The 20,573-nt window shown below is 37.9% G+C and overlaps 1 protein-coding gene across 1 annotated transcript in view; it reads right to left on the bottom strand.

The window, feature by feature from the left end:
* Positions 1 to 945: 945 nt before the first annotated feature.
* The window catches only part of MARCHF11 (membrane associated ring-CH-type finger 11), a 44,606-nt gene continuing 24,978 nt past the window's right edge, over positions 946 to 20,573 (bottom strand). The window contains exons 3-4 of the mRNA XM_073329639.2: positions 10,828 to 11,020; positions 946 to 1,424 (exon numbers count right to left, since the gene is read on the bottom strand). Of these exons, the coding sequence (XP_073185740.2) occupies positions 1,102 to 1,424; positions 10,828 to 11,020 (516 nt within the window). The 3' untranslated portion in view covers positions 946 to 1,101. The remainder of the gene's footprint in view (positions 1,425 to 10,827; positions 11,021 to 20,573) is intronic.

Here is a 20,573-nt window from a genome sequence, read left to right as displayed (position 1 = left end):
AGGTACACTGGTGAAGGACTAAAGTTCAAGCCAAGGAAAGGTGGAAGTAGTTTAAGTTTATACTTTGGTTTCAGGTTTTTTGGAGAACTCCAGAGAAGACTCCTGTGAGCCACAACTCTGAAGAAACAGTGATGTCTGAGACATTGTAGTGCCTGAGAGGAATACAGGTACACAGTGGGCCCAGGAAGGGGCTGTAGAAAAGGCATGCTGATAGGTTGAGGTAGGAAGAAGCCTGGGGGAAGCAGGGGATGGGAAGATCTGAATAAACAGATCTTGCATGCTCACTATAGGGTTCCTGGGCTAAAACCCAAAGGAGAGAGAGAGCCTGTATTCCCCTACAGGCCCTCCAAAAACAGAGCCAGGACCCTGGAGGTCATGGGTAAAAGGACTAGTATGTCTGGATTTGGACCACAAACTCAGCATGAGGCTGTTGGACTTGCTTTCTTACCCCAGAAGAATAGGACTATAAATCACCTGGCTAGAAGGTTACATCACACGAAGAAACAGACTGCTCCAGGGCTGCACTGGCTGTGGCAGAGGACACTAGATGAGGAGAGCCTGCTATGCTATGCTCAGAGACAAAGGGGGCGCGTGAACAGTGAGTCCATCTTCTACAAGCCCCTATATATCATCTTTCTGAAATGTGACTGAACCGCTATATAGTTAATATATTAAATGACGCACTTACCGTATACCTAGAGTTAAATCACAGAGATACCAGTCATTATTTTCCTCAACTTATGCATTTGAAAAACTATATAGATTGAAAAAGTACACTTAACGCTATGAGAGATATTTTTGGCTTAAAAGATTGGTTTCCTTGTTATTCAAGGCAATGAGAGTTAAATTATATTTTTATAAATTTCAAGTACAAATTGACCAAACTATGTAATATACCAGACTATAAAAAAGCAAGCAACAACTTTTTCAGAAAAAATGTATTTGCAAGTCAACTGATCATATAAAAAGCATTAAATGTTTTAAAAGTTGTAAATATTTTTAGAAGTGCTATGGTATCACCATTCACTGCAACTACATTCTGGAGTATTGTAAAGTCCAGGGCACATTATCCTTATTTATGTAGCACAGCGAGCGTTATCTTTACACTGAGGTCACTCTCATCACAACCTCTCCAGAACTGTTATCTTCTGATGAATCCTCATGAGGTCTCATTCGATTGAACAGATGCAGCAATACATAGCCACACTGAAATCTTGGAGAGGTTAGCTGTGTTGGATGAATTAAATTTCTGTTTCTAAATGCAGTTAGTGGTAACCACAATGTCCTACCCGGTGAAGACGCTCCTCGATTGCTCTCTTCTATGTCTGTAGCTTTATCATAATTTAATACATCCCAGTGAAGATTAACAGCCCTCCAGCGCTTAAACACTCTGTAAACTGATGCACCTTCATGTACAATTAGTCCTGAAATTTAAGGAAAGAATGATTAGTTACTATACAATAATCTTGGACTCCATTTTAAGAGGGAATGAATAAAGATGTAAACTTAACCACATTTATCACATTGCAACTGGCAGGTGCCTATCAAATTAAGATGAGGATTCCTGTGAGTATCTTAACTTTAATAATACAAATAACTGTCCATAAAAGATACAGAGGACTTATATAATCAGCCAATAATTTATCTAAACTATTTGAGGTAAACTTTAGGTCCACTCAGAGTGTACATCATAATTTTACCCCTCCTCCTTATCATCAGTGTAATGAGAATCTAAATTTTTAAATGAAAGTTTCTAGCCTTTATGGTTATTAAGGAAACCTTCTGTATGTGAACTGAACATTACCAATGTTATCTGAGGCCTTGTCTATACTAGAAAAGTGCATTGATTTAACTAAATTGACATAAAAATCAATCATTCCATTGCATTAGTAAATTACCAACTGAAACTGAGTTAACCCTTGCTACACTGATTTAAGTTTAGTTTAAGTGCTTCTATATTCGGGATTTTTACTAGAGACTTTGTCTTCATACAAATTAGCGCAACCTCCTTCTGTGGATATTCTTAAATTAGTTTGAGTGGCTTATCTAAACTGGTATAAGGCACTCAAACAGATTTAAGAGCATCCTCCACATTCTTAGTTCTTCTCTGTGAACCTATAGCCTGACACAGCCTGAAACAACAGTTGTAATAAGTATGAATTCCCCCTATTACTTCAGTGTGGCATTAACTCTGAAAATTGTCTCAGGAAAATAACTGAGATGTCAACATTAACTGTTACTTCGCAAGCAGGCTTTGGAGTGGTGGACTTTATTCTTTCTGTTTAAATCTCACAAGGCCAGAGAACAGGGACTCATTCTTGAGATTTGCAGAGATCCAAAGAATCTTTTTAAGTATCTCTCAACGGAAACATGGCTCATTTGATTTCCTGTATAGACTGACTTACTCTTAGGCTCCCATCCAGCAATTATTTACATATATGCTTAATTGTCAGTATATGACTTGTTCCATTGACTTCAGTGGAATTATTCATATGTTCAAAGCTAAGCATGTGTTTAAGTGTTTACAGCATCGGGCCTTTACTAATAATGCTTATTGCTGGGATCATTGGCTGGATTCTGTTTGTAGGATCATAGCCTATCAGAATAGTAGTTCATCAAAGATTAAACACTCAAGTGAAAATAGATCTGGAGGTTTCAGCTAAGTCATCTCCAATGAGTAACACCAGTGACTGAAAAGAAATAATTATGAGAGAGAAACCTTAGTTTTCCCTTTTCTTTTTAAATGAAAACCAAAAAATAGAAAACTTTAGCAATTTTTAATAAGCACTAACAAATCTTAATAGAGAAAACTAAGGTATTTTTGTTTTGAGAGATGGATTTTTTAAAGGTTGCTAGCACTATATTTCAATTGAAAATTTGGTTGGGTCCAACTAGGATTTTTTTGGTTTTGAAAAGGGAAACTTGTAGTGTGCTACCATGAGTTTTTTCTTTTTCAAATTTTCTGTAAGGAAAAAAAAACAAATGGGATGTGATGTCCTAAAATGGTTAATGCCCCATTTTGTCAATATCAACAAAGCCAGCTAGATGTTCACTGCTCCTCTCAACTATGGCTGTTTTTTCATGTAGCTAAATGACATATTTTGAGCTTGCAATAAAATTGTTTCATGTTAAACCTGCTGCCTGTGTATTAGGAAATTGAACTATAATGAACATGAAGTTAGCCACTTATTGCCATAGTTACCTGATAATGATCAGGATTCTGATTATCATCAGTGAAGGAATTACTGGCAAGGAAAAGATACCAAATTTCATTACTGAAATACTTGCTTAATGTAACTCTATTTTTCATCAATATTAAAATGTTTAGAAGATTAGTTGCTACTCTGTTTGTGACTATAGCTTCTAGGAAATATTCCTTTTCCACTCTTGTCCATATGAAAAATTATCTGTACAATACAATGACTGAAAACCACCACAGATGGATTAGTTCATGGATGGATGCTTTTTCATCAAGAGATGATCCAGGACATAAACAGATGGATAGAAAATGCAATTGATTGCTTTGTAAGATAGCCAGATCTCAGTGCTTATTGCTTGCCTGAATCATTAGGAAGTATGCATTTCACTGGATTTAATAAAGAAAAAGCTAAGTTGTTTCCCAGTAGTAAAATCGTAGAGCTGTTACTGTGTAGCCAGTCATTAGAAGTATAATTGAATAGATGGTGTCAAGCATCAAAAGTGTAAGGGAAAAGGACAAGTGGAAAATCCTGGCACTCAAGATTCAGAGCCTTTTTCTGTCATCTTCTTAGTGAAAAACATGCACTTAGAGTGTAGGATACCAGGAAGGGAGAGAGAAGGTGTTAACAATAGCGGATTTCTGTATGTATTGTTTTCATAGAGTCTAATTGTAGGAGTTGTGCGTTTAGCCAGGGAGCTACAAAAATATTTGAGAATAGTAGCTGGCTTTTGAGAGCTCACACTATTCTCTTTATACCAACATTCATAAATGGAGGACACAAATAACTGGTACCCTCTAACTATCCTTCAATTCCCCTTTACCTCCAGAAGCCCTATTGTACTTGGGATCCAAAGCAGAAGAAAAGGTCTGTGTTGCTCTATGGAGGGAATATGTTTTAGAACAAAGAGTTGTGGTTTCTCCTTCTGACACTACGTCCCCAGGACCGCACTGTAGGAGACTATTCAGTACTGATTCCCTGAGGACAGCTGGAAGTCCCGCTAGCTAAACAATGACTTGAACCACTGCCCTCTCAAAGCCAGTTTCTGCCCTTGATGCCATTTTAGGAAAGAGTGATTTGTGACTTCCTGTAGCAGCCATAAAGACTTCAGGTAAGGGAACACCGTGGATATATGATATTGAAGCTGCCATCCTCCTAAGTTGAGTGAATCCTGAGCTTCAGCGCATTCATAATGACTGGTTGTATCGTCATATCCGCTTAGTTTTTGACCTGAGATGGTTTAACTTTCTACAAAGGCCACAGATGATCTCTTTGACTTTCTAAATTGCTTAGTCCTGTCCAAGTAGTAGCTCTGTGGATATATAGGGTGTACATCTTTTCCTTCCAAAGCTCAAGACATTCTGGTGAGGTGAAGACAAATAGTGATATAAACTGACTGAGATCGAAATCCAACACAATTCTTACCAGAAATTTGAAGTGATTCCTACATACAATCATATCTTTATGTTGTACAGTATAAGATCTGTAGGCCACAGCTCTTTACAGCAAGGACTCTCTCTTTAGTACATCCTTGGCACTGTATGAACATAATTGGGCCATAATCCTTGATTAGGCCTTTAGATGGTACTGTAATTTAAATTATTTTAAGGGCCTGCAACTCTGTTGGGTCTCTTCATTTGCCTTCTTGTTTTTAAACCATTAGGGTGCACTTACATTACATTTACAAACTTTTCTCTGAAACCATAAGGGCTAAAGACTTTTTTAAATAAAAGCAGATATTCTCATATACTCACTTGTCTCAAGGAGCTGTTGGTTTAAATAAAACACTAAATACTACAAGACTTGCAATAAAACAGATCTGGCAACAGTAGATGAGATAGAAGGGGCAACCTCTGAACAGTTTCCCACCATTTCCTCCCCTAACACTGAGTTTGACTCTACATCTGGCACAACTACTGATCCCAGGGACTTAGGTGAAGGGGGCCAAGGGATCCCCATTGGTGCCTTCAGCTTCTTTGCAGGACACTTTCTAGGGGAGTCCTGGAGGATTGACTTCCTGGAGTTTTGGCCAGATGGATCTGACCTGGCAGGATCCAAGAAAACCGTATCCTCAGGATCTCTAAGATTTAAGCAAACTTTGACTGCAGTGGGGTCTGGCCAGATCCAACAGTAGGACCACCTTTTCTTCTTATTGTGATGTCTTTCAGAAATAGTACCACTGTAAGAAGATCTTTCCTTGCCTCCATACAAAGAATCTGGATCCTGAGCCAGTGGAACAAATTTCAAAAGCCCTTGCAAACACCTTTACAAAGACAGTCCTTTTCAGTCTGAGATTTGGCATCAGGCTACAGCACCAAAACTGGCTTTGTCGACACAAAAACTGTATGATCAATGGATTTTTCAGTTCACTAGCAATTACCTCTTCCCCTACTCCTCCCCATCCCTCAAAAAATCATTTTGGGTCAAACCAAAACCAAAACTTTCCAAAATGTTTGGCAAATCAAAAGACTACAATTCATTTCTGCTTGAACAAAATGTTTCATTTTGATTTTGATCATTTCTAAATGCTTTGATTTTTTAAAATAAACAATGCAAATTTTGAAAGTACTTTTGAATCAAAAAGCTAAACATGCACTTTAAAAATGTTGAAATGATTTTTTTCAGAGTTTTAAAGTCTTTTTTTACTTAAAGAATTCAGCAAAATTGACACAAAAACATGAAATATTTCAGCATCACTAAATCTGCATCTTTTTGCTGTAAAACATTTCATCTGAAATATTTTGTCCAGCTCTAGTTGCCATGCTACTCATGCCTGAGGACATCTTCCAGAAGAAGGTCTCCCAGAATCATGCCTCTTGGAGGAGCAGGTTCTGGAGCAAAGTCTTAGTCCTTGTGGGCCCTTTTTGAGTTGGCCTTGCAGGCGTGACAACTTTTAGCTAAGTGCTCTTCCCTATGGAATAAATTGCCTCAAATAGGGACCATCACAGGACAAAAGGAAAACCCCTTAAAACTATTGTTTCGATGGGCCCACAAAAATGTGTGAATTGATCAAACAATTAACATGAAATATAAATAAATCTAACTTTAACAATACAACTATTTCAAAAACCACTTGTAACTAGATTTGTCTAACATGAAGGAAAAAGAGCTGGTGAATAGAAAGATACTGCAGTACAGTTAGTGGGGGAGGTTATTTATACCATTGGTCTATAGAATGTTGAAGTAGGGGAATTGTACACACACTAACTGACAACTTACTACTTCAAAAAGGTTCCATTACCACATTCTTAGTCATTCTTCTCCAATAGTGTGACTATGTGGAGGCAATGTGATGAAGGAGAGCAGCCAGGTCCAAGCAATGGAAGAGCAGGAAGCTAATGTTCTATTCCTCAAGGAATCCTTAAAGTTTTGAATCCTAAATTCCTTTAATGTAAACTCTTTGTGCTCTTTCTCTCTCTCTCCCTCTCTTTCTCATAATCCCAACAGGGAGGGACTAATCTCTGGCAATATCAAAGTGTACAGCTTTGACTGGTCACAGTTCCATTTAGGTCAAATGTGAAAGACTTCTCTGCAAATCTTGCATGATCTGGAAGTTTTCCTGTAAGAACTTCATACCCAGTTCAGATGCAGAATTGCATAGAGAATTGCCATATTTGACACTGAAGTGACTAGAAGGGGGTACTGTAAGGAGGGACCCAGAATTCCTGGGGAAGATCAGAAGAGGATGAAGAGAACAATGGACACAAATTTAACCTATATATTAAAATGTTTAAGTTAAATTGATGTTGCTAGAACTCTGTTCCGTGAATAGAGAGTAAGAATAGTCTTTGTTAAAGTCTTTATTCTTTGTTAAATGTTACAAAAGTGGACTTCCTGTAAAACTGGATAGGCTGCAAATGGAATTGATCAGAGAATCCACATAAGTTATTTAGTAGGTGGCATACTTGTGAGCTGTAAGCTTTGACAGTTTTCTCTTGGTACAAATGAATGACAAGGCTGGCAGTTTAAAATGTATGAGATATTTTTTAATATTACTTACTGGATAGGAGTGTGGATTGATGCAATGAGATCAGATTTAATGGAAAAATACTAAAAATAATCTGTTAAAGTTTCTAAATGTGCAGGTTTTTAATATAACTGTGCAGTTCTACTAGCCAATTATTGAACTTCATTTCAAAATTATAAAAACAATAATACTTCAAGCAGTACAGATATTTACATTTCTCAGGTGGCCGAAAACATTTTATTGTTTATGCAGAGCCATAGATGTGCATGACTTTAGACCAGTGATCTCCAAACTTTTTTGATAGCGCACCCCTATCAGTAAAAATTTTTTGAGCAAGCACCCCCAATATATGTATATTTATTTATGTATAAATTATATACATGTACTACTGTACATTTAATATATTGTGGAAATTATAAAACATACACAAAAATCGAAATTAAAAAACGATGAGATAAAGATGAAATATTTTTTTTAAAAAATTATTTATTAACAATACAAAAACCCTTTTTGCTCTCACTAAAAATATTATTAATAATAAAAATATAATAATATTTTTAGTGAGAGCAATGTGATTGAATATGCTTTATTATTTTTGAAAATCTTGGTTTAACACTTTATGATACAGCGAGCGCTCAGGGTGGGGTGCGGGGTCTGGGAGGGAGTTAGGGTGTGGGAGGGCGCTCAGGGTGAGGGTGCGGAGGAGGAATGAGGGGAGGAGGCTCAGGGCTGGGGCAGGCAGGAGGTGCAGAGCACTTACCTGGGGCAGCTCCTGTTTGGTGCAGAGGGTGTGCAGGTGGCTCTGCGAAGCACAGCACCACCCCCATGGCCACGATTCTGGGAGCCGCAATTCGGGGAGCTGCCCCCCAACCCCTGGCAGGCAGGGCCACCCGGAACGCAGGGGCTTTAGGGCCCTGGGCTAAGGGGGCCCCGGGGCCCTGGCCTGCAGCTCTAAAGCCCCTTTCGGAATGCGACCCTGAGAGCACGGGCCGGAGGACTCAGGAGGAGCAGGAGCAGCTGCGCAGCCAGCAGCCGGAAAGAAGCGGCACTTTCCCCTTCAAAGCAGGCCGGAGAGAAGCGGGCCGGAGGACTCAGGGCCGCCCCCTTTTTTTCTTTTTCTTTTTCCCCTCCGGCAGTGCTCCTCCTCCCGCGCAGCCCTTTTGCCCCGGCGGTGCTCCTCCTGCTGCGCCCCCCCACTCGATCGTCGCGCGCACCCCACTTTGGAGACCACTGCTTTAGACAACTGGAATAGGTCTTTAGTCATGGAGTTTACAACTCAGGCCCTGACCCTGAAATTAACTATCCATGAGCACATCCTTGTGCCTATGCAAACCCCCACTGAAATAAGTGAGGCTTTGCATGGGTGCAGGGACCCATCCACAGGGAGTTTATTGCAGGAGTAGGGTCTCATTGAGACATGACAAAATAATGGATGATCACAAATAAAGGGGTGGGGCACTTAACTTTAACTTTTAGACTTGTGCTTCATAACACTTCTGTTGGCTGCATCAACACTACACAGGTCATAGTGTGTGAGGAACAGAGTATAGCATACATCTACTTGTTAGTCCTTTTACATATTTTAGAGGTAGTGAGTAAGAATTAAAGAGTAAGACAAAAACTTTCTAATGTAATAAAATCATTGCCCACTGAACTGCTGTTGGAAAGTTATATTTGTCACCAGATTGTCTTGTGGCTTTTTTAGATCATTCAGAAACCTAAACAACACTTGCATTCCAAGGAATTTAATTCAAATATTTTCAGTTGAAACAACTACTCAGATTACTCCTTTATCCTATAGAAGTTACAGTAACAGACACCTCTAACACAGAGTAAAGTTGGAGATGTTAATAGATGTTTTAAAAATGTAGGAGTGATCTTGGATACACGTGTTTAAAATACAATAGGCTGCAGAAGATTACTTGAAAATATATTGAACTTGAATGGTCTGAGCTGATGAGAAGTATAGAAATGCTGCACAATTACCAAAACAGCTAATCAGTTATTTCTTAATTCCCAGACACAAGTTTAGTAACTCAAAGTTATTAGGTAACATAATTGTTTAAAAAACCCCCCTACATACTAAGCTTGTTACCATTAATTAAAAGTTAATGTTCAAGTAAGGAAACTATAGTTACAAAAATGTAGCTAGAGATGCTAATTAATGCTATTAGTATTAATTATAAGACTGTAGTTATATGCATATATTTAGATCTAAGGCCTCTGGCAAGTTTCCAAGTATCACTACTGTATATTGTTTTAAATCTTGATGTGAAAATTCACATTGGACATTCCAGTGACTACTTTATAACTCTTAGCAGTCCTTTCATAGAATTGAATTTCCTCATTAGTACATCCACAACCCTGTTCCACTGATACATTTAGTTCTATAGATAAATACACTAATGTATTTTTATCTGTCTACAGATAATAAGCAATAAATTTTGAACTGATAAGAGTTTGATTTTTTGTAACAAATTAAACCGGTGAAAAAATTAAATTAACACAATTAGTTTCAAATAACTATGTTATCAACTGAACTGTATGATAATGTATACATGATATAATAAGAGGCAATGTGGTTTCATGTAGAGCAGAAGACTCTGAGTCAGGAATTCCAAGTTCTGTTTCTGACTCTGCCATTGGCTTACTATGTATTCAAGTCATCACTCTTTCCCTGAGCTTCCCCATATATAAAACTGAGTTGTTAGCAACATTTGAAAAGGATTTTGAGATTTTGTTTTTAATGAAAAGCATTATACAGCATTTCATCATATTATTGATATAAAAATTCTGGAAACCTTAGTTCAAATTACTATGCCTTACTTACTCTAAGAGTGACTAAAATCCCTTTATTTTTATTTTAGTGTGACCTCTTTCACATTAAGCTCATAGATGCTTTACTAACTATTTAAAAGTTTTTATTTAGACATTTTGGGATCAATATGTTAAAGGAAGTGCACACACACACACACACACACACAAAAGCTTTCAGAAAGTTGCATCTTCACTTTTTAAGAGTTCTGATGGCAATATAAACCACTTGAGCTCTGGTTTCATAGTATAATTAATAAATTAAAATACTTAGCACTTATATAGTGTTTTTTATCTGTTAGGATGTCACCAGAACTCTGGAATTAATTCCTTCATCTCACTGCAGCAGTGCAGCTTATCCATTATTCTCTATTTCTAGCGTAGTGTGTCACACAACTCTGTTGAGTGTAGTTCTAGCTATGTAGATCTACAAGAAAATCCTTGGGACCTATTCTAGGGACCTATTCTATCCTTGATGTAAATAACTAACTCTGATTAGCAACAAAGGAAGAGTTGAGAGAACAGAACTCTCATTAGTCCTTTTCATAAAATCTTTGTTATAATTTGACCTATTGACCCTCCTACACTTTACCATCCTTTTAAATTTCAAAGTAGGCAAAATTGATTGTGATTCTGGGATTTAACATTTAGGGAAAGTGATTTGATCAGTCTTAGGCTTAAGTTTTTGTTTGGTTCCTCTCTCACAGTGTCTCTACTTTTGTAAAAGTCAAGTGTTTGCTAAGGATGTCAGCTAAGAATAAATAAGTAGAGAATTGAAAAGCTGAGGAAGTTTGATCCATAGTTACACTCTTAAACCACAATCTGTACTGATTAATGTTTTGAGCTTACCTATGCACACTAGATCCATAAAACCATACATTCCATAGCAGATTTGAAAAAGGATGTCCTTTCTTTGCCATACTGCATAGGGGCTGAAGGCTGACCATAGAAGCCAAGTCACACTTGCTACTAAGAACAGAGATCCTAGGATTACAGCAATCATCTGCACTTTCTCAACCAGTGTTATTGTAATGCTTTGCCACTAGAAGAGAAACAAAGTAGTGTAAGATAAAATATTACTTTTTGAAGACTTACATTCAACTCCAGTTTTCTCCTGAAACCAGAAATCATTTTAATATTCATACAAATCTTCATAGATCTTTGCTAATATTCTTGACACTACAATTTATGAAGGAAAAAAAGACAGACTAGTAGTATAGAAACTGGTTATGTTAAGGTTTTTTTAATGTTGTTGCCCATATCACCATCTAGAAATGTACTTTGGAAGATTTACATTTATTTCAATCCTACTATGAATACATTAGACAAAAATATTCAGCATCGGGAAATGCAGCTTGCCTTTCACATCTATATAACAAGTAGCATCAAGACACTGTGGGAAAGACAATATCAAAGCCTTACGTCACAGACCCACGAAAGACTGTGTACCTTAGTGAGCTTCATACAGAATGGGAGTCCACGTAATAAACTTCACAGGCAACAATTGTTTAAAATAAACCTTATAGCAAGAGGATGGATTTTCAGAAGATGGCCTAATGGAAATCCAGGCTCAAGTAGCATATTATGAAGGAATAGTTTGTTTTCCTACAATTAAGGAACTATACATATACAATACATTTTATCAGTATTTAAAATCTGTAGAACTATATTTGGATTTTATTAGGGTGATGTATTCAATAGCAAAATTATTTCATACTTCTCAGCTACAGCCATATAGCACCTTTGGCAGTTTTCTGCTCTGTAATGCTATCAGTTACAGACATTTGTGTTTTTCTCTTCTCACATTTACCAAAGTGAGAGAACCAGAATAACTTTGTGCTAAATATTGGGAATCAAAACAACACTCTTAAATGTAATAAAAATTAATTTTCATGAGACATATAATTGTTAAGAATAAATATTAAATTGTTTAAAATATGTGGAAAAAGTTAGTGATAAGCTGATAAATAAAACCTTCATAGTGCAATTTGGCAAGTTTGAGGTTCCTTTTTAAATAAACTTATGGTCATATGAACTTGACTTGGGTTTTGGGTTTTGTTATGTTTAATTTAAAAGAAAATTAATTGTCTGTTATAATTTTTTTTAAAGATATCATCATTAAAGGTTTCACTCTGGAGTGGAGAGGGAATGCAAGTGTTTGGTTTGGGACAAAGATTACAGGACTCTAATCCTCTCCCTGAATTATTGCGGGACTACATCAATGGTTCCCATTTGGATTAAGGATGACATTCATAACTGGGAAAGGGCCAGGGACAACTGCTTTTCATAAGTAAGTAAATTGTATTTTGCCAATATCATTTGATAATTGGCCACCTTCATTTCCAGGATGGCTGGTACCCCTTTATCTACTCTTTGCTATTGAAAGCAGAAATGTTGGTGTGAGATACAAATCCTTGGACAGGTCTTAGGGACCTAAGTTTCTACCAGTAAAGTTCCCTAGTTGCTGGAATTTCTGCTGGTGGGCATGTGCAATACCACCTAAGTCCTGATGCCGCTGAGCTGCTTGCATTCCAGCTCATGTCTAATCCCTGCTGAGATTCACAAACTAGATATTCCCTTGCCTATTACACCTACACGAGCTGATCTGGTCGCCATATTCTTAGCATGCCTACCCCATCAAAGACAGTTGGGGATTAGAGAGAACAAGTCCCATTATCTCCATCAGCCCTGTGGTAAGATTACTCACCTGGGATGTGGGAGACCCAGAATTCAACAGGTCACTGCTTGATTTGGAGCAGGGACTTAGACCCATGTCGCCCAGGTGAGTGCACTAACCACCCAACTATTCTGCATAGTCCTCTTTCAATCTCTCCTGTTGAAGTAGTTCCACTTTGTATAACTAATGAAATATTAATTGGGCCAGAAAGAGAATGAAAATTATTCTGTAATCCAGAAGTTAAAGCACTCATCTGGAGGATACAAGAACTGAGTTCAAGTTCCTTCTCCAATTCAGGCAGAACAGGGATTTGAAAACAGATCTCCTACATCCCAGGGATTTGAAAACAGATCTCCTACATCGCAGATGAGTACCCTAATCACTAGGCTATCAGATGTCATGGAGTGGGGGGGGGGGTCTGTGATGGGGGTGCATAAACCCCATACCAACAAGGTAAGGGTTAACGAACTTCTCTGGCCTCAAGCAGCCCTGCCCCACCACACCTGTAAGGCATTCCCGGCCTGGAGAAAAGATAAAAAGGCAGAAGCTTAGCTAATGGGAGATCTGAGAGGGAAACATACCTTTGCTCTTCAGCCCTAAAGTGCCTAGCTGAAGGCAGGAGCTGCATGGGTAACATTCTGAAGCCCTTGTCAAGACAATGGAGAACCTGAGTCTGAACCAGTATTTTGGGACTATTACTAGAGACTTGCCTGCAAGTAACAAACTGGGTTATGGCCTATCTGCAGCTGTCTGAAGGAACTGTCCTGCCATGACCTTGTGTTAGTTCATTTGTGTTTGGTTTGCCTTTTGACCTTTGATAGCCCTGGAAGGGGTGGACTTCTACAGATTCAGTTGGAGGGTTTAGTCTCCCACAACCAGAATTGTACCTTTGGCTGCTTGGAGATGGAAGACCAAAGGCCCGGTGAATTCAGAATCCTGTCATGCTTGTAGGGGGGCCAATTATATGTCACGGTCTTTGGGTTTTGTGTTGTTAGAAATGACTGACACTGGCTTCGTTACCTAATTCCAAGAGAGGTAACATTGCTGTGAATCTTAAGTGGAGGGAAGTGCCTTTGAGGTGCAGGGTTTAAGTTCTGTCCCTCTCCACAGCATTTCCTGTGGGCTAGCTTAGGTGGATCTCTGTTCAGTTGCCTTTCTTGGGTACCCAACTCTTCCCCATGTATTGTATATGATGCCTGGACATTTAACTGAGAATTTCATTGGGCAGCAGGATGTCTAAGTGTTAGGTGTTTCAGTGTTGCAATGCCCAAGTCCGTTTGCAGACCTAGACCACAGTGACTAACGTGCACATACTATTTGGCAGTGCATGAAGATATTTAAATCTCTACCCATTCTGCATATGAAATGGTTGGGAGCATGTTACAGCAACACTGGTTTCTGCAATAATTTGTGTAGAAGGCCAGTGTAATATGTAAGAACAAAAAAGGATATTTAACTATCTTCTGCACAATATTTTTTCATTGACAATTATGTGGATGTTGGGGGCCAGGGAAGAATTGTACATATTATACTGTGTAACTTAACAAAAACTGTTATCTACCTAGGGGTTGTTTTTGTACATAAGGCTATAAGGGAGGACAACTTGCATTTAAGGGACACTATGGTAAAAGTCAAAAGAAATCAACATAAAATTTTGACATTCTATTTAGACTTTTTGTCTCCCATCTAAGAATTCTAAAACTGGTGTAACTCTATTTTTAGTTACACCAATGTAATATCCATTGAAGTCATTAGGAGTTAAACTTATTGGACCAAAATCATATATGTATTACTTTGTGCCATTGTTTCTAGTAATCTATTTTTACACAAGCTTTAAAGAAAAGCCACTTCTCAGTGTAATTACTGAAATGAAAATGTAGATGCGTATAAAACCTTGTAGATCTACCAAAAACACATTAGGAACTATGCTTAACCATTTTTGTAATTCATTCAACTGAAGCATTTTGCTGCATTTTAATACTTTTAAAAATGAAAACTGTTCACATTAGAAATACTTTAGAATTTCCCTGCAATATTTCACTGAGCATGTATTTAGCATTTAAAAGATAAATGAATATATTATTTGAATTAAAAATGGCTCAAGTTCTCCATATATGGTTTAGTGTGGTAATGAAGGTAGACATAATTCAAGAATGGATTGGCTTCCATTCAGTAGGCCTGTGGAAATTAGGGTACTGAAGAGAATTAGCTGACTCTCAGGAGACTGGATTATGACCAGATCCTCAGATCCATTGTCATAATTTGCTGATTTATACCAGATTGTGATCTAGCCCTGTAGCTTCACAGCAATCTATCCTAAGTGTACTAGGAGTTAATCTAAACAAATATTTGTCTGTAGGCACAATTCCTTTTTGACATTGGAAATGACGATGTGTTAGGAAAGTCACGTTTAGCGAAATAGTAAGCAAATGGACAACCTATCCTGGAAAAGGAAGAATAGGGAATGCATAATTTTTAAATTCTCTGTTGCTAGCTGAGATTTTTATTTAAATCTTAGTATCAGCAGACTAACTGTTGTTCAAGAGTTTGGATGCAGGAAGTAGCTACTTAATGTTTAATGTAGCTACTGTTTGGGTATGTCTAAACTTTGAGCTGGGGATGTGATTTCCAGTTTGAGGAGAGACATACCTGTGCTAGTTCTGATCTACCTAGCTTGTTAAAAATAGTATAGTTGGGGTAATGTGAGTGGGAGGAGTTAGCTGCCCCAAGTACTTGCCTATGGTCTTGCGTGGATACATACTCAGGGCAGCTAGCCCCTCCCACCACTCATGCTGCTGCAGCTACACTGTATTCTTAATGTGCTAGCTTAAGGATGGGGGGCATAAGTGGGGATGCTGTTCATCCATTTCAAAAGTGTGATAGACTCACAACTCAGTGCTTAGATGATACACTGATAGCTACCTTAGAAATATAATTAATTAGATAGACAGATGTCTATCTGCAACTAAAAAATCCTGCATTTTTTTTAAATGCCAATGTTGTCTCCCCCTGTTGGACAGATGGATGATTTGGCTAGAAAACTGATCGTAATATCACTGTACTCATTTTTACACTCTAATACAATAGCATTTTATAATTTTCCATCAGCCCAGTTGAAGAAACTGCCTTTACCAATTTGTCATGTTCTATCTGAGAAATTTCCCTCTTGAATTTTAAAATGGGCATTTTTTTTAATGAATAGATACTTATTGAGTCCAGGCTGGCACTTCATTGTCCTTGCAAGATCCTGCAAAATCCACTATAGAACTGGATACAATCCAGTATACGATCCTGCCCACCAAATCGAAAGCTTTGCATTACAGAAGTGCACAAGCTGTAAATACTAACTTCTCTCATACAGAGTCTAATTTTGAAAGCTCTGTACATAGAGATTCTGTTTTGTGAGTTGCATGTGTGAAAAGTTTGTAGTGTGGGGACCAAATTTTGTATTTCCCTGCATTGTAAAATTTTTTGAATACTTCAGCCAAAATTGTGAAAGGACCCCAAAAATCTCCAAATGAAAGCTTTTAACCAGACATAAGATCTTCAGTGATTCTGTTTATATGTCAGCTTTTAGTTAGTAGCCAGTTATTGTGAACTGATAGTATTTAGAAGTAGGTATAGTAACTTCTTGTAGCAAAAATACTTGTTTTAGTTAGTTTTTGCCAGGGGTAGGCAACCTATGGCACGCATGCCAAAGGCGGCACATGAGCTGATTGTCAGTGGCACTCACACTGCCCGGGTCCTGGCCACCGGTCCAGGCAGCTCTGCATTTTAATTTAATTTTAAAGGAAGCTTCTTAAATATTTTTAAAACCTTATTTACTTTACATACAACAATAGTGTAGTTATATATTATAGACTTATAGAAAGAGACCTTCTAAAAACGTTAAAACGTATTACTGGCAAGCAAAACCTTAAATTAGAGAGACTAAATGAAGACTCAGCACACCACTTCTGAAAGGTTGCCGACCCCTGGACTTTAATCCAAAGATGACCCTTCTGCATCGGCATTCTTTGTTATGACACACTAGAATACATTCTCACAGAAATGAGATTTCATAAATATGCACTACAGAAAGTCTATTTCCACCAATCACAAAGCACAACTAGCATTAAAGTTAGTTTTTCTTAAACTTATCTGAAATAGATAGTTATAGTAATTTCATATGACTAAGACCCTTCTTTTAGGCAGCCACTAGCTAAAAAACTTTTTGTTGTAAGAACAAGACTCATTTTATGGAATCAAAAACTATTTAAGCTTTGTCTCTGGCTATGATTATTTATAGCTCTTTACTACACACCATGTTGCATGCTGTTAAAAGATTAAGTGATTGCAATAGCACATGAATTACTTACCATCAGCAAGTTTTGTCAGTGTGATTATTGCTATTTCTCAATCTTTTAATGGAAGTTAATGTTGAGAGGCTGCACAAAGCATTTTATAAACTGATTTAACATTCAAAATCAAATTCATTTAGTTATTGAAATGAAAAATGTAATTCTAATTTAAACTATTATTTGCAACCAATATTTCTCATTTCCTTAATTCGGTAATTTGTCTAAAGAAGGAGTTATGAAACGTGAATATAAATTGTTCCCTTTATCTCTAGATTTTTTTAACTTACAAAGCACTCCGCTAAAATGATCTTTCTAATTAGGGAATGTACAGTCAGTAAATCAAAAATTTTAAAGACGCTTTTTTCAATATAGACATATGTGAAGAAGGTAGAGGAAAAACACCCTGAAAAATAAATATTTATTGACAAGAAATCATCTTTAAATGTAACTCTGTATATTAACTGTATATAAAATTGTTTATAGTCTCTGAACCTTATTAAACCTATCTGCTAACTATTTTAACTCTAATTTTTGGTTTAGGCAGAAAAATATTTGCCATGTCAAAATCTTTGAATAAGAGCATTCCAATCCATGTTAGAAACCATGGGAGAGGGCTGTTGGGTAAGTTGTGCCCGTGCATTCCACAATTTACATGTGTGCACAGAGTCTACACTACTAGACTGCACTCATGCAGCTACTTCACTTTGGCTAATAACTCATTGTAGATATAGCCCTTATAGAGAAAACAACGTGCAAGTGCAGAATTCTGATTTGGTAGCATTTTACATCCACTTAGCCAGGTATATAAGACTACACAAAGTAAAAGGCATTGGGGAATTGGGTTCCTTATATTCATCAGAGACACTGTTACACTAATCCACATGGAGCTTGTACTATACCATTCTTCCTGCTTTCCTTTGAAAACAAATCACATTTCCCCCTACATTTATGTTAATGTTTTTGAAGATCCGCTTAGATATTTTGCTTTGCTTATTCACTAAAGGCCTTAGCCTCATGTAGAACTCTCTTTGAATTATATGGGAGTTTTACTCGTGTATCAGTGGCAAGTCATATCTCTAACTCTGACCCCAGATGCACTGTTCCTCTATTTAAGTAGTCTGGTTATTTTTCAAAATATCTGGCCCCTTTAAGAGGAGTTAGGGTCCAGTCTGCCAGTGAAAGGCTTAATTCAAAGAATGAGCCCATCTCCGCTCACCTGTAAGTAATTAACTGCCTAGGTGGCTGATTGGCATCTGATTGGCTAATGCGCACCTGACCTGATAAAAGGCTATCAGAATGCAGTTAAAGAGGTACTCCCAGAAAGAGGAGGATCCTAAGAAAACATCTTAGAGAGGGCTTTCCTAGATAGCTGCAGTAGGTGTACCTTGCAAGGAGCTGCATGCTACCTAGAGAAGAGCTACAGCCGGCAGGTTGGTCCTGGCTCCAGGGAAGGAATCGAGGTTCAGTACCTTGTGGGCAAAGAGCCTGGACGTGGGACTGAAACTCAGAGGGAGTTTGTCTCCCTGCTAAGAAGCCTTGGTGAAGCTCTCTCTTGTGCTCCTGTTGATCTTTCCTTTTAACAAATGAGACTCTCAGAAAGGTGGGCAGGTGAAGGTGTGCTGTTTGATACATAAAAGCCTTGCTGAATTTATTGATAACCTAAACTGGAGAAATTAAGGTTTCAGAGTAGCAGTCGTGTTAGTCTGAATCCGCAAAAAGAAAAGGAGTACTTGTGGCACCTTAGAGACTAACCAATTTATTTGAGCATAAGCTTTCGTGAGCTACAGCTCACTTCAGACAGGGTGTACCTGCAGTGCCACATCTGGTTGCAGGGGGGCATATGGGGATGGCATATGTCTTTTATTCTTCCATAAGGAGAAATAGTGCAGAATTTGCAAATTCTTTTGAAAAGTTCAGACTTTTCAGAAATTGAATTCTATAGCTCAGAAGTTCTAATTATCTAATTAAAGAATTAGGTTGATTCAACTATGTCTACACCTCTAATAAGAGAAGAGAGATTTTTCTGAAAAAACATCTTTTATCTTCTGGGTTGCACCTATGTATCAGCCTCACATTCTCTGATTGGATAACTAATTAGTCTTTCTGATCAGTGTATTTATTCCTTCCTCTGTTATGTTGAAGCTTGTAAAAGTCCACTTGTTTGTGCAATATGTAAGGTTCAAAAATAACCTAAAAAATTCACTGAGTGAGAACAAAAGTTATATGTGGAATACAACATAACACACACAATAAACCATCTCCACAGTGAAACTGAGGTTTTGGCGATTTATAGTCTGTTTGGTTGTTGGGGACGGGGTGGGGGAGAGGTGTCTCTTTGTGTTCCTTTATAATGAACTTTGGAGTATACCTTATGGGCCCAAAAATGAGATAGGATAGGACCTGCCTATATCTAGTATTATTTAACTAGCTGTCTAGAGATCTATAATCATTGTCTTTGAAGATAGGCAACAGGTAATGAAATGGAAGGCTACAAAAGCCGTTACAAGTGTGTAAGGAAAACATACTATATTGTGTTAAGTGAAAACCATATCACTTTCCTTCTCTAAGTTGTGACTCAGTTAATGCTGGATAGTTTAAATTTGTCATTTTAAAAACATGGGCCAGATCTGCAAATGGTGTGAATTAGCATCATTATGTTAAAGTAAATGTAGCTGATTACAGCAGCTGAGGACCCTGTGAATCCAATACACTTAAAGACTCGGGGGGGGAAGTTGGCTTTCCAAACAGAAATGGAATATATGTGCAGTCTAAAGATGAATGGCTTAAATATGCCTCATAGGCACAGCCCTAAGTTGAAGGTAATGCAGAGCTACACCACCTCAGCAGAACATCCAGGAGGCATCTTACCTCAAGGATAGAAACCTCCCAGCATTCTCTGGAGCACACTGTAGAGCTCACAGGGGGAGTATGCCACTGCTAATCTCCTAAAGGTGATACAATATGCATTCCCTTCTGTAGCAGGCCTGTTCAGGTGGCTGATGTAGAGGGTTTGAGGCCAGGGTCCCACCCTTTTGGGCAGGGATTTCCCTACACCCGCCCCCATGAGGGTGTTTACCCCCCCTGAATTTCCCCAACACCCACCCACCCCCAGTTTTGTGAACTAGTTACATGCAGTGTTGCCAATTTTGTGATTGTTTGGAAATTTGAATTGAAATTGAAACATTAATACACACTTTAAAAGCATATACAGTGTATGATAAAATATGTGTATCTGAAAAAGTATAATAGATTTGAAAAGCATGAACATAGACTAGCTTCCTTATACAGCTGTTGTTTTTATGACAATGTCAGTGCATTCATTTCAATGATTGTTGGCCAACCTAATAATTTCAAATAATGATTTATACGCAAAGTCTAAATGAGCTCTCCCTGACAGCTAGTGATTAGCTGGGGGGAAAGGCTTCAGGACCAGATTGTATTTACATTCACACCGCATCTACCTAGATATCCAGCAAACAGAGCTGTGTTGCCCAAGTGATAGATTTTGGCTGCGGCTGGGTTACAAATCACTTGAATGCGGGAGGTAAAGAAATGTTGTTGTTCTTATTGTATGAGTA

The sequence above is a fragment of the Lepidochelys kempii genome, chromosome 2 (assembly GCF_965140285.1).
Source record: "Lepidochelys kempii isolate rLepKem1 chromosome 2, rLepKem1.hap1, whole genome shotgun sequence".
Taxonomy (NCBI): domain Eukaryota; kingdom Metazoa; phylum Chordata; order Testudines; family Cheloniidae; genus Lepidochelys; species Lepidochelys kempii.
The sequence above is the reverse complement of the archived record's forward strand: the minus strand, read 5'-3'. Positions and strand labels throughout refer to the sequence as shown.